The 14,972-nt window shown below is 41.4% G+C and overlaps 1 protein-coding gene across 3 annotated transcripts in view; it reads left to right on the top strand.

Annotated features, from left to right (window-relative positions):
- CACNA2D3 (calcium voltage-gated channel auxiliary subunit alpha2delta 3) overlaps window positions 1-14,972 on the top strand; it is an 848,944-nt gene that overhangs the window by 419,857 nt on the left and 414,115 nt on the right. For all 3 annotated transcript variants that reach the window (XM_070455902.1, XM_070455901.1, XM_070455900.1), the window contains exons 6-8: window positions 5,957-6,088; window positions 11,793-11,853; window positions 11,948-12,098. In XM_070455902.1, the coding sequence (XP_070312003.1) occupies window positions 5,957-6,088; window positions 11,793-11,853; window positions 11,948-12,098 (344 nt within the window). The remainder of the gene's footprint in view (window positions 1-5,956; window positions 6,089-11,792; window positions 11,854-11,947; window positions 12,099-14,972) is intronic.

Below are 14,972 nucleotides of genomic sequence, written 5' to 3'. Positions count from 1 at the left end.
ATTTTGAGCATTACTTTACTAGCGTGTGAGATGAGTGCAATTGTGCAGTAGTTTGAGCACTCTTTGGGATTGCCTTCCTTTGGGATTGGAGTGAAAACTGACCTTTTCCAGTCCTGTGGCCACTGCTGAGTTTTCCAAATTTGCTGGCATATTGAGTGCAGCACTTTCACAGCTTCATCTTTCAGGATTTGAAATAGCTCAACTGGAATTCCATCGCCTCCACTAGCTTTGTTCGTAGCGATGCTTCCTAAGGCCCACTTGACCTCACATTCCAGAATGTCTGACTCTAGGTTGGTGATCACACCATCATGATTATCTGGGTCATGAAGATCTTTTTTGTACAGTTTTTCTGTGTATTCTTGCCACCTCTTCTTAATATCTTCTGCTTCTGTTAGGTCGATGCGATTTCTGTCCTTTATCGAACCCATCTTTTCGTGAAATGTTCCCTTGATATCTCTAATTTTCTTGAGGAGATCTCTAGTCTTTCCCATTCTGTTGTTTTCCTCTATTTCTTTGCATTGATTGCTGAGGAAGGCTTTCTTATCACTCCTTGCTATTCTTTGGAACTCTGCATTCAAATGGGTATATCTTTCCTTTTCTCCTTTGCTTTTCGCTTCTCTTCTTTTCACAGCTATTTGTAAGGCCTCCTCAGACAAGCATTTTGCCTTTTGCATTTCTTTTCCATGGCAATGGTCTTGATCCCTGTCTACTGTACAGTGTCATGAACCTCCATCCATAGTTCATCAGGCTCTCTGTCTATCAGAACTTGATAGAACATTAGAACATTAGAACTTGCTCTGAACATTAGAACTTGCTATTCCCTTTGCCTGGAGAGCTTTTGCTCCCAATGAGGTTTTGATCTGATTCATTCTTAGCATTCAGGTGTCTCCTCGAAGAGGTAATACTTGGCCACCCAATTTGAGTAACTCCTCTTCACCTGACTAATCACATAAGGTAACTCTCAAATCTACCATCCCTTTTAATTTTCTTCATCACACCAATTTCTATTTGGAATTTTTATATGTTTTTCCTTATCCCTCCTCCTCAGATTGAAATGTTAGCTTTATCATCTGTCTGTTTCAGTGCCGAATGCCTGAGATAGTAGATGCTCAATAAATATTCATCAACTGAACAAATAGAAGAGTCATCAAGAGTGCCTGGCCCCGATAATTTAAGGAAGATAGGAAGATACATAGGTCGAACCTTACCTGGTGGTCCTAGGACAGCTGGACTACCCTGGGTGGGGTGTCAGGGGCTCACCACAGAGCTGCAGCTGTACCCACTGATAGTTTTGGAGTCCTCCTGCTGCTGAGACTTTGTGTCACCAATTCTTGAGGGAGGCCTACTCTCATCTGCTTTCTACAGATGAAGACACCGAGACTCAGGGAAGTTAAGTCCCAGATCCAAACCATTAGCTCACAAGTGTTGAGTGAGGTCTTAAACCTGAGATTCCAGCTCTAGAGCCTGAGTTCCAGGCTTATGCCTGCACCAGTACTGCAGTACTGCTCAGAGGCACACTGCAGAGAACAGGGAGGAAAGTTGGGAGTCGTCTCAGAACCTTATTTATTTGCTAAGACATGGAGAAAATAATGGTCACTATTTATGAAGTGTTCTATATGTGCCAGTTGCTATGCTAAGTGCTGTACATACATGAATTTGCTTGAGGCTGATCGTCTCAGGACACAGGAAGATGGAACTTGGGACTGAAATGTGATGGCTACTTATTTACAGAACTAAAACTGAAAGGAAATGTGTGTGTGTGTAAGGGGAGTGTGCAGAAAGAAAGCCATCTGCAACATGAGGTGACCTCTATGTAGCAATGTGCAAGCTTGAGAGGAAAGCACCTATGAGAGCAGTTATTTAGGGAAACTAATAAAGGAAGCTACAAATATGATTTTTGATAGGTTGTATGATACATTATAAAGACAGACCAGGGATATGTGAATGCTTTTCAGATACAAATTGCAAATTGATCAGTGTGGTGTGGGACTTTTACTCTCTAAACATCTGCTAGTAGTCTGTTTTACTAAAAGCTGAACATCTGATAAATTTTTGACTGGCATCAAAAGTATTTTAATCTCTCAGAAAGTAGAGGAAATAGGAGGAAGAATTGCTGTTCCTGGAGTTGATATTGACCAGTATGAATCATAAATTGATGCAGAATGGATAGGAACATTGGAGAAAATGAACATGTTACGTGGAATTCACTGAATTGAGCTAAGAGCCTGGGCATTGACACAACACTAAACATTAAGGGAAATGATTTGAATTCGATTTGGTGCACTACAGATAGGACCCATTGTAAGAGGTCAGGAAGAATCGTAAGCTCATAAAATTATAATGCCGACATGAAAATCTGGATTGTTCCCATAAAGAGGAAAAGGGAGAAGGTCTTTAAACATCCTTCACTAGGAAAGAAGAGTGCACGTATCAAACTCAGATGTTAAAAACTGTACATTAACAACCATGGAATATGGGTATGTTGTATAGGAGAATTAAGAGAGTATGAGTACATGCACTGGATTGAACAGTGGCCTCTATAGGTGGCCTGTATGTTCAAGTCCTAACTTCTGGTACATCCTGCAAATGTGGCCGTATTTGGAAATAGGGTCTTTGCAGATGTAATTAAGCTAAAGCTTTTGAGATGAGATCATCTTGAATTTTAGGGTGGACCCCAAATCCAGTGACTGGTTTTCTTAAAGAAAAAAGAGATTTGATACAGAAACAGACCTGCCGAGGCCAAGTGAAGATGGAGGCAGACATTGGAGTGATGCGTTTATAAGGCAAGAAATGTCAAGGGTTGCTGGCTACCACCAGGAGCTGGGAGGGAGGCAAGGAAGCCAAGCCTCCAGAAGGAACCAACCCTGCAGACACCTTGATTTTGGAGTCTTGACCTCTGGAGTAGGTTTCTGTTATTTTAAGCCCCTGCTGCTACCCCCACCCCAATATCTGGTCATTTCTTTCAGCAGCAATGGGAAGTTAATACGGTCCATTAAACCCTATAGATTAGGGATGAAGGTAAAGCCCCAAACTCAGATTAATCTAAGACTCCTGAAGAACCCTAACTGAAGCAAAGGGAACTTTTAACAAATTTTGAAACAAAACACAAACAAGGGAAAAGGCAAAGCTGCTTGCTTAGGAGGATGCTGTCCCTTTTACAGGTGGCCATGAGAAAGCAAATCGGCTCAGCACCCAGAGAGGGAACATCTGAATCGGCTGCCAGTCTGCACCCCAATGTAGTGTTCCCGTCCTCCTCTGTAGACCGTGGAAGGATCTGGGGGCTTGGCTACACTGGGTACAATGTGTAGCACTGAGCTGCTTTGAGCTACTTCACTTTCACTTTCTGTCAGTCAGTGCTATTGAGAAAATCATTTTTAACTTGTCTTTAAACAAAAAATTAAATATTTAGATGAAGTCTCCATTTAATAATGTCACAGTTTTCCTTTTTTTTTTTTTTTCCATCTCTTAGATGACTGTAGCAATGGACAGCAGTTCAAGATTTTCCCTTCTATTAATATTACTTGCTAAACAGGCTTGTGAAATCAATACACTGATTATTTCACAAGCCCGAGGAAGTCTTCTTTCAAATATTTAATCATATAGACATGTGTAACACAGCCTCTATTCTAACTAGGCTATATTTTTTTAGTGATTCTACTCCCATTGTTCACCATATCCTTGGAAAACCAAAGCCGCCTTAAAGAGGCATAATTTCGGTGCAAGTTGTGGTGTTCAAATGAAGTGGGTGAAATGATCCTCAGATACTACAATTCTTTTTGCATTTCTGAAGTTGCTCACAGTTCCCAGAGGGAGGAGCAATCTTACTAGGTTACTAGGGCTGCCTGGAGACATGGGAAGCCTTTTACTACCACCAGAGAAACCATGCTCGAGAAAAAATTGTCTAACTGGAAGATGGTGAACTCCTTAACATGTTGAAACACAGAGAGCTACTGAAATGGAATTTTTGCTTCTAATTTGTGGAAGGTTTTTATAATTGAGGTCATTGATGGACGAGACAAAGAACTGTGGATTTTTCAATGTCATTATTGCATTTGCACCTTTGTGGATTAATTTAAGTGGCTTTCACAGCAAGGAGTGAGTCACAGTAATTATTGTCAAGCTTGGACAGGAACAATAATGCACCATATTTTCCAAAATGGTGAGGATAAAGTCTTACTCAAAATTACTTTGCAGGAAAATGTTGATTGTTTTCACTCTCCTAGTCTAGGATGTGGTTTATTATAGTCTACAAGAGTTAGAGTATTTACCCTTGAGATGAAAGTTAGAATCCCAGTGGCCTGTTTAATCTGGGTAAGTGGTCTAAAAGAATGAGATAGGCTGGAGGTGAGACAGTAAGACAAGGTGCCATGTCTGTCCACTGAGTCAGACTCATATCATGAGCTTTGGCTCATCCTCAACCTCTTAGAGGGAATCAGCTGGCAAAGGCAGGCAGCTGGGGAGGAGGAGTAGTGAGTGCCAGTACCAACAGTGAGCTTTCACTTATATAAGCATTTCTAGAGTTGCTTTGCTTGTTGGCTTGCTGTGTAACTTGACTGGACTGATGGAATCTGTCCCCTTTCCCCCTGTCTGCGAAGTATGGAAGGATTTTGAAATGAGGATGCCACAGTGGGGTTGCTGTGATTCACAGTCCCATAGGACTTCTGGTGAGGGTGCTGGACTCCAGGGGAATGGGTTGGCTCCATTGATGGCTTTGTGAGTGCCTGTGACCATTAATCCATTTATGTCAATGTTTGTGTGTGGTTTTTTTTTAAGATTTATTTATTTTATTTTTTGGCCATTATGGGTCTTTTTCGCTGCACAAAGGCTTTCTCTAGTTGTGATGAGCTGAAGCTACTCTTCATTATTGTGTGTGGGCTTCTCTTGCTGTGAAGCACAGCTCTAGGCGAGTTGGCTCCGTTGTTGAGGTTCACAGGCTCTAGAGCATGGACTCACTAGTTGTGTCACACCGGCTTAATTGCTCATCCTAACCCTCATCAGACTGGGAGTGGACAGTTATCTATTCCCCTATGACAACATTTTGCCGAGTGTGTCATCATTTTGAAATAGAACCTTCTAAGGTTAAAGAAAAATGGCCATTTAAAGAGCATCCTCTGTGGGATCAGAGGATGATCTTTGACCAGTATACAAGAAATATTTGTTTATTTTCTGTCTTTGTCTTCACTCAGAATTCTCATCTGTAGACAAAAGGCAAGGGGTTATCTTTGGACTGCTAAGGATGAGGAAAAGAGATTTACTCATGGATTCACAGGGCAGAAGAGTAGGCAGTTGTCTGGAATTGGAGAACAACCTCTGTTTTATTCATCCATCCATTCATTTCTTTATCCATCCAGCATTTTTGGTGTTTCTGCCATGTGCTGGTTAAAGGTGTGCAGCAGGCTACCAAAGCAAGATGATTCCTGCCCTTACAGAGCTCATAATCTGCTGAACAGAAGAAGTAGAGAGATTTAGTTGTGTAATTCCAATTTACTTATTTTTGAAACAAACTTTTCTGTTAGAGATGGAGAGAACCGAAACAGGGCTGTGCTGACTTAGGTGAGTGCAGTGGCAGAAAACACATTTTTCCTGTTTTTAATGCTGAGTTCTGACTCAGGAGCCAAAACACAGAAGAGAGTGCTGAGAAGGTCTCTCTTTCTTTCTAAGGAACTATTTGCTCAGCCAGATTCAAAGTTGCCCAAAAAGGGATGTGCCTTTCAAGCAAGGAGTTATAAATAGAGGCTCCTGGGTGGCTTGGAAGGCTCAAGCAGGATGGGGAAGCCCTAATGTATGCAATTCCTAGGAGCTAACCATTTTGGGAGGTCTAACTTTCTTCACATCTTCCTGCCGGATAGCCCCCGTGGTGATATCTGTCAGCTATATGAAATGCCAGCCGGGTTCAGTTTCACTTTGGTTTATAACATTTCTTTTCTTTCTCTCTCCCACCTCTGTTTTTCTCCAGATCCAGCAATTGTCAATGGAGTTTACTGGTCCGAATCCCTAAACAAAGTTTTTGTAGATAACTTTGATCGTGACCCAAGTCTCATATGGCAGTACTTTGGAAGTGCAAAGGGCTTTTTTAGGCAGTATCCAGGTGAGTATCCCTGCATTGAGAATTACAATTCAAGTTACTGATTCTGTGGTATTTTCCTTTAGGGTTCAGGGTTAAAAGTTTTTTTCTCTTCCCTTAGGAGAAAGTGAAAGATTAAATTCAAATATTTTAAATCTGTTGACAGAGTACAGGATAGGAAAGCAGTGTGGCATCTGCATATGTGTGCACACCCATATAAGGACCTATGTGTCATTTCAGCATCTTTCTCAATAGAGGAGTTCATAGACTCACCACCAAAAGTGAGGAATTGGGGTGTGAAACATTGCATACTTAATCTTTCTGCACAAGAGATTGCTTTTATTGCTATTACTGTTATCGTGTTGTTATTACCAGGGAGAGGAGAAAGCCATGAGTTAAATTCCAACTGAAAAATGTAAGAAATGGAAAAATTTGAGCTTAGGTTTCCCCAGTCCAAGGCTGAGAGGAAGAGGCTGAAATGGCCAAAGCACTACTGATGTCAGTGCCACCAAGAGCACCCTCAAAAAATCCACCATGACTTTGGAACAAGTGTTCCTGCTGTGGCCTCCCCAGGCCTCTGCTTTGCAATAGGAATGTAATGCTGGCTAGGTTTAAATTGTAATTAAAAAAGGAAGTTTTAATTTTGCTTACAAGTTGTGAAACAGGACTCGAGGCTGCAATTGTGCCAGCATCACAGCTGTAGAAATTAACAAGCTCAACCTAAAAGAAGGAAAAAAAAAATGCCCTGCATAATCTTGGAGCAATTAAGTAGAGTCTTTTATGTTTTCATTAAGTAAGACTAGGCACCTGATGTCTTCTCACTTTGAGGCTCTGAGACTGCCAGCCTCTGCCTGCAGGAGCTGTTTGCCCTGCACACAGCATCTGTCCCCTGAGACTTGCCTGCCGAGTGCCTGCTTTGCCAGATTAGTCAACATTTCCCAAGAGCTGTGTTCAGCAGGGCATGCATGGTTCCTCCTGGAGCTCACAGAAATTTAAACAATAAGCATCCTTTTAAAGATAACATTATAATAAACAGTGGTCTATTAAAGTTCCAGTGTCACCAAATTGCAATCTGCTCTGATACACTCAACAGCGAGTAAATTTAATGCAGATGTGAAAATAGAGCATGGTGGGGGGGCGGATCCATCAGGAAGCCACAGGAACAACTTAACAACGCGGCATTTGAATGAAGGTGGAGTAAATAAGAAGAAACCGCAGATTATCTATTGTCTCCACCAGCAGGAAGTCTTCAAACTGAATTTGAAAGTTTCAAATTTGAAATTTGATAATAGAGATGTATTAGTCATCTTGGGCCGCCTTAACAAAACACCACAGACTAGGTGTTTACGATTTAAGCAATAGACATTTATTTTTCATTGTTTTTGAGGCTGGGAAGACCAAGATGAAGATTTAATTCTTGATGAGACCCCTCTTTCTGGTTTACAGATGGCTGCTTCTCCCTGTGTCCTAACATGGGAGACAGAAGAAGCTCTTGATTTTCTTACTCTTTCTGGAAGGACACTAATCCCATCATGGGGGCTCCAGTCTCATGACTTCATCTAAACCTAACTGCCTTGCAAAGACAATTATCTATTAATATCAGAAATAGGGGTTCTTCAATCTATGAATGTTGCTGGACACAAACATTCAGTCCATAACAAAAGAAAATCCTTACAAAGGGTTTATCTAATGTTGTTCAGTGGCTAAGTCAAGTCCGACTCTTTATGACCTCATGGACTGCAGCATGCCAGGCTCCTCTGTTCTCCACTGTCTCCCAGAGTTTGCTCAAATTCATGTTCCTAGGAGAGATTAATTTGTGTACAAGATTTTTATCAGTCATAATCAGAAAAATTGATGCAGAAATGCTTACAGTTCTTTTATGACATTTGTGGCAGAATTCTGACTTTGTAAAATTTCTGCATATTTTCTGTGTGAATAAAGACATGTGTCATAGTCCTCCAAAGGGCTTCAGTACCCTGATACATCTCAGGGCTCACTCTGTGCCTGGTGTTGAACAGAGTACACCTCTTGTCTCCTGGATGTAAAATGATTGTTAGATGAATGATCCATGTTTTTTTCTTTTTTTTGAATCTAAGATCCTTTTTTCTTTTTAGGATGCTTCTTTTCCTGTTTAGAGTGGTACAATAGAATGAATCAGTGGTAAATGTACTTGCCCTTAGGCAGAAAGGATATTTCTTCATTCTTACAAAAGTGTGTCCTGAGTTCTTTGTTCTAAGCCCCATGTGAGGCCCTGAGGATAAAATGGTGACCTAAGGAGGGAAAGTCACTGCCCCCATGAAGCTCCCTCTTGTGGGGAAATGCATTCATCAGAGATTTTGGTTACCAGTGAAAGAGACTCAGTTCCAACCTATTCCAGAAGGGAACACATTTATTGAACCTTCTGACCTTTGAGGATGCCCGAGTTAGGCTCTGCCCTGTTTGCCCTACTCTTCATTTTCATGTGGCAGGAAGACTATGTTGTGTTAGATGAAATTAATTTCCCTCCAATGTTAGTTTTTAATACCTTCGGGAGACAAACAATAGGATATTGGAATATTGCGCAATATTTTAATATTAAATCAGATTTGAGCATTGAATCTGCCGAAGAGGTTTCAACATTATTTTTAGTTTCTCCTATGGATATACTGAATATTCTAGGGACATAGTCCTATAAAAGCTGAGGAAGGTAGGCTAGGCATCACTGATACTGGCCATGAAGTCTGGAGTGCCATAGAGAGAAGGCTGCATGGCAGTGAAATCTGCTGCTGAACAGCACTATTCCTTCTATCTTGAGATGCATGCCCCAGCGAGCCTGGGTGGGATCTCATAGGCATATTGACACTTCCAGAAATTATGTGGTTCCTAGGGGTGCTTCTTGGTTAAGTGACAGTTCCCTGGATCTCAAAGATGTAAGATGAACCACCTATTATTTCTCTGAAGAGAATTTGATTACTTGAGCATTTTAAAAATATTGCTGTGTACAAAAAATACACTAAAATGTTGAAATATCCTAGGAGAGGTAGTACCATCTGGGACAGGGTTTCCTGAAGTTTGTCTTCTAAAACATTTTGTTATGAGATTCTTGGGAACAGAAGGGCTCAATATTCAAATTAATTTGGTAACTGCTGCCTCTTGCTGTCCCAGCAGCAGAGGTTGAAAATGAATTTAAGCAGATTAAAGACCCTCAGATGTTCCTCCCATGGTGTAGAAACCAGTTTTACTTTTATTCACTTAACTCTTGCTAACATCCAGTAAATTCTCATGGAACTGCCTTACACTGCCTGTGTAAGGTGGAGAATGGTGGCATGGAATTTGGGAGATCAAGTCTTAGTCCTGGCTGGAAATCTCAGGAAAACCTGTTAAACTTTGAGAGCCTTGGAGTCCCTGCCATGAAATGAAGATCTGGGCCCAGAGGTCAAGTGTGAGTAAGATCATCCTTCAGAGCCCATCTAGCCCTGATTTGAGTCGAGATGTTATCTTTGCTGTGACATCAGGGCAGCTGTGTGTAGAGTTGTGTTGAGGTCCTCATGTCAATAGCGTATCTCCTTTCCTAGCCAGGAAAAGCCCGTACCTCTCGGTCCCCACTGTCACCCAGCCCATTCCTCAGTGTAGACACCTCTCTGCACGGCCACACCAGCCTTCCTTTGGCTCCTTGAACTCTACATGCTGTTCTCAGACTTTGGCAGACGTGGTTCTCTCTGCCTGAGATAATCTTCTTTGCCCTGTGGCCACTCCTCACGTTTATTTTACAAGTCCTACATGTTTTACGTGTAGTGGGTTAAATAGTGTCCCTCTAAATTCATGTGCCCCTGGAACGTCAGTTGTTACCTTTCTTGGAAATAGGATCTTTGCAGATCTAATATAGTTGGGAAGTGATCCTACTGGGTAAGCCTTAAATCCCATGTGGCAAGTGTCCTTACGAGAGAGGGAGGGCACACAGACACAGAAAGAAGACAGCCATGTGAAGATGGAAGAAGAAGTTGGAATGATGCAGCTGCAACTCGGGAACACCAAGTGTTACTGGGATCTGCCAGAAGCTAAGAAGAGGCAAGGAAAGATTCTTCCCTAGAGCCTTTTTGAAAAGCACCAAGCTTCAGCATTACCGGTGTGAAATTACAAGCCCATTTTCTGGGACAGGATCTCAGTCCAAAAGGAGAATATAGAGTATCACTAATTACTTTCCCCTAGGCCCTGGCCTGAATGCTGGGGCAGTAAAACGGAATTGCATGTTTCTTCTCCAGCGGAGCACACAGTGATGGGGCTGTGATGAAGGAGGAGTGGCAGAGGAGGGTGAGGTGGAGGATGAGCAGGTAGGGTTATGGTCTAAGAACACTGGCCACAGTTCAATTCAAGGAATGTCCACTGAGTGTCTACTATGGGTCACACGTTAAAAATAATTTTCTTTATTTGGACTCAAGCCAGTTCTTGGTGGAGTTATACACTGGAGTATTACTTAGCCTCCCTATGAATATAATTTCATTTTATGTGTCAAGACTGTCAACCTAGCGATACTTGGCTTTATACAAATGCAGTGTATCAGATGTTTTTAAAATAAACTATATTCTTCTCCTATAGTGTACACTATCATGTCACTTCTATTTTATCTTCATTACCTAATAACCTTCAATTGGCAGTGGCGTCTCTTACTTCTATTTTCTGATTTGTTATAGAGAATCTTTAAATTAGGTCCATTTGTGGGAGGAAGATGTAGATATAAGGAGAACAGAACAAAATGACTCTTCAGTTTATAAACTTCTATCTCATAGTTATTTCTGAAATGATTTAGCAGTGTTATCTTAAGCACATATCTATTATCAGCCCAGTGTGGTCCAGAGAACTGGCACTTATTAATTGGAAAGGAGAATCTCAATACTACAGTCTCAGGCCTTTCTCCTGTGAAAATAATTTTCATTTGTTTATTTTCTTAACTGCAAAATCCTCCATCCCTGAGCAACACTGATGGTTGAAAACAAGGATTTTCTATCTTACTTTTAGGCAACAAACACTTTTCTTTTTAAATTAAAGTTTATTCTTAAAAACTAGGTTTTAAATAGAGAATGTGAAGTTTGGATATATCCCGACCAGCCTGCAAGCCACAAGGCTGAAGATGTTGGATCCCATTTTATGTATGGAGAAAACCCCCCAGGCTTCAAAGACTGAAATTCAACTTTTATTATGCAGCATAATTAGGGCCATTTTATTTCATTTCAAAGTAGGAGGCCAAGCTAAAACAGGGCTGACAAGAGAACAGACTGTGTATATTCTGAGATGGAAACGTACTGAATACTTTCTAATGCCCCGCCCCCACCATGCTCTAAACATTACCTATCTGGGTCCAGAAACAGGGCAGGACTCTGCCCAGAGATCTACAAACGATGCAGCCACATCCAGCAACTTGTAGAACAGTGGGAAATGGCCTTGGCAAACTTTAAATAGCCTTAGGAAGGAGCTGCAGTCATGTCCTTTCTTGATGGACAGCGGGTTACTAAAGATGTCACCACTCCCTAGCAGATCTGGAGCAGCTGAGCTGAGGCCGTGTTTGCTATGGTGTTCCAGCTCTAAAGCACCTTCCCAGAGTTGGTGATGGAGCAAGTGATGAGCCCCAGGGTTGGTCTTTGCATGTGATTTTTCACCCTGTTCCTTCAATCAGCAGAGCAGAACAGCCTTGAAATGCTATGAATAAATATTTGAAGTTTCTGGGTTTCTCATAACTCCATTTTTCTTCTAGGGATTAAATGGGAACCAGATGAGAATGGAGTCATTGCATTTGACTGCAGGAACCGAAAATGGTAGGAAATGGTCAAGCCTCTTAGTTATTTTTTAAAAGAGAACATTTGCAGAGAGATTCAGAATTCATTTTTGCTTAATTTTCCTCGGACATAGGTACATCCAGGCAGCGACTTCTCCAAAAGATGTGGTCATTTTAGTGGATGTCAGTGGCAGCATGAAAGGGCTCCGTATGACGATTGCAAAGCAAACAGTCTCGTCTATTTTGGATACGCTGGGGGATGACGACTTCTTCAACATAATTGCTGTGAGTGCAGCTGTTTTGTGCTTTCTTTGCACTTTGAGTTCTCTTGATCTTTTAGCAGCAAGCAGTTAACATTGTTATTGCTTTTGTATACGCAACATTAGATGCCCTAGGACGAGGGTCCGTTATTCCCATGTGAGTTCACTGAATCATGATGTTGGAGGAGTTTTGGGGTCTGGGAAAGCAGTTGGGCACATTTTTTTCTCACCTGGCACTCAGGCACTGTCATCTGGAAGAGTAGCACCAGATTTGGGAACCAAACCTTTTAGAACCTTGGGGAATAAGACTTAGGGAGATTTTCCTTAAACTACTAGATTTTCTTATATGGAAATTAATTTTAAGCTAGGTTTGTGTGATAACAGTGATAGCAATCATGATGATAAGATATTGAAAATGCAGAGAGCAGGGTAAGGCTCAGAGAGTATTCCATCTTTAGCTTCAGAAGCAAAAATGGTACTTATTAAGTGCCTACTGTGTGCCATTTGCTTACGTTTCATATTTGCATTATCCTCATTCCTCACAGGGGCTCTAGGAGTAGGGGGTGGTTTTGAGATTTTCTCAGGTGAAATTGCAGGGATTGAGAGTGTCTGTATCTTGGTAGCTGAAAAGTGAGAGATCTGGGAAGCGAGCCCAGTTAGGAACATGCTGCCTGGGCAGGAGCACTGATTCAAGAGTCTGTCTCCAGTTATTTTTCCTCTTCTCCTCAATTCTCTGGTATGAGTCTTTTTAAGGGTCATGTATATACACCCCTTATTTCCCTCCAACTCTTTTCCAAAAATGACAGCCACATGAGCCTGATTCTTTTACTTGAATACTTAGCTCGGTGATCCTGTGTGGTGGTTACCTGTGCTTTGCCGAATCACCTCTCTCTGGGACACGGAGTGGATGCAGCACGCAGTGGAGGCAGTGTGGTGAGGGGGACAGAGCTTGGCTTCAGAGTTGGGACTTAGTATTGAATCCTAATTTTGCCACACACAGTGGCATGTCTTGGGATGAACCACCTGAGTCTGCACCTCAACCTGCAGCTGTGGCAGGTGCAGTGTCATTGTCCACAGGGTCCCTGCCAACATGGCCTGAACTGGTGCTCAGGAAGCCAGTGGTAGGTGTTAAAGAAGGGCTGCTGTTTGAAGAGCGAGCGGCAAGGACATGCTCCCGAGAGTATTATTGCTGTGTCTGCATGGCTTCTCTGGGCCTCTGAGCAGAGTGTATCATCATGGAACCCTATTTCTGGGCAGTCTTCTGCATGGGCATGACATCCATTCTTATTTGCCAGCCAGAGGGCACAGGTGTTGAAGTGACTCTGGGCTTGCAGATGGGATTGTTTGATTAGTGTCCTGCCTGCTTCTGATGAGACTTGGAGCAGAAAGGCATGACAACAGGGCACCATGATTTAATAGCTTCAGATTTCAAAAAACCCTGAAAAGGAAAAGAAAGAGAATAATAAATTCCATGGGACCAGAGGTTAGTCTTATTTATTCATTGAACTGTCCCTGGTGCCCAGGACAGTCCCTGGCAAATAGTAGTTTAAATCCTTATTGAATGAGTTATATCAGCATTTTCTTTCCATGGAGTACCACTGCTAAGCGTCCCCATGTAGATGATGTTATTGGATCTTCACCCCAGTTCTGTACTGCTTGACATGGAGACAGAGGTACCAGGAGATGACACAGTGAAGACTCAGAAACTGCCCAGGTTCCCCACATCCTCTTTCCTGGGCAGAAATGAAGACAGTGTTGTTGAACCACTCAGCCGTCTTACTGTGAAACTGTGTGGCCTCAGGAATAGCTCTTTGAAGATTTTTTAGATGGAACTTTGGAGTTCCAAATCAAGAAAAGTTACTTTGGTTACCAGTCTCATTGTTAATATGCAGACGTGGCCTGATCCTCACACATCCTGAAGCATTTACAGATAAGAAGCAGCTAATTTGAGACTATCTTTCTTATTAATCTTTAATTACTCATTACAGAAGTATCAGAAATTTGCATAATAAGAAGAGCTAACTAATTACATTGTGAATCCTTTATCAGTCAGGATTTATTGTTCTGTTAACAAAACCAATCGATTGAAATAATCTCTGTAAGTTCATTAAGATATACAAACAGTGTCAGCTCAATAATGAAGAGAGGGTGATTAAGATAATTAAAAGTAGACATGCCAGTTATTATAGAACAGTTATGGAAAAAAATTATTTTTTTTACCCCAAATTGGTCCCTTTTATAAAGAAACCCATTAGAGGGCCCATTAACCCTCACTGTACATCTGTTTATTAGTTTTCTACATAAATGATCAGCTTCAAGACTATTTGCATAATTATTTTGACATCTATAAGGATTCTCTGAAGTTTTTTTATTTGAAGACTCTATAGTAAAATTATGAACTCTGTTCCCTTAATGGATAAGGGGATGGATCAAATATGTTCAAATTTATTTTAAAAGCCTGAGGTCATAAAAGGAACCACTAATTAGAAGTAACTCTTAACATACTGATTGCTTTTAATGTAGGCAACATATATAAAAATTTTAAACAACTCTGTAATGTTCCCATTCCCTTTCTTTTGGCACATATTCTTCCAAATTTTTCTGTATATATGAACACATATTTTCCCCAAAAAAGTCGAATCCTATTTTACAGAATATTCAGCAACTTGCTTTTATACTCATATTGTATCAAGTGTATCTGCAGAACAGAGAATCCCATCTTCTATGCTGCTGCTGCTAAGTTGCTTCAGTCATGTCCGACTCTGTGCGACCCCATAGATGGCAGCCCACCAGGCTTCCCCATCCCTGGGATTCTCCAGGCAAGAACACTGGAGTGGGTTGCCATTTCCTTCTCCAGTGAATGAAAGTGAAAAGTGAAAGTGAAGTCGCTCAGTCGTGT

Source organism: Odocoileus virginianus, chromosome 26 (genome assembly GCF_023699985.2).
Source record: "Odocoileus virginianus isolate 20LAN1187 ecotype Illinois chromosome 26, Ovbor_1.2, whole genome shotgun sequence".
Lineage (NCBI taxonomy): Eukaryota > Metazoa > Chordata > Mammalia > Artiodactyla > Cervidae > Odocoileus > Odocoileus virginianus.
This window is presented reverse-complemented; position numbering and strand designations above follow the sequence as displayed.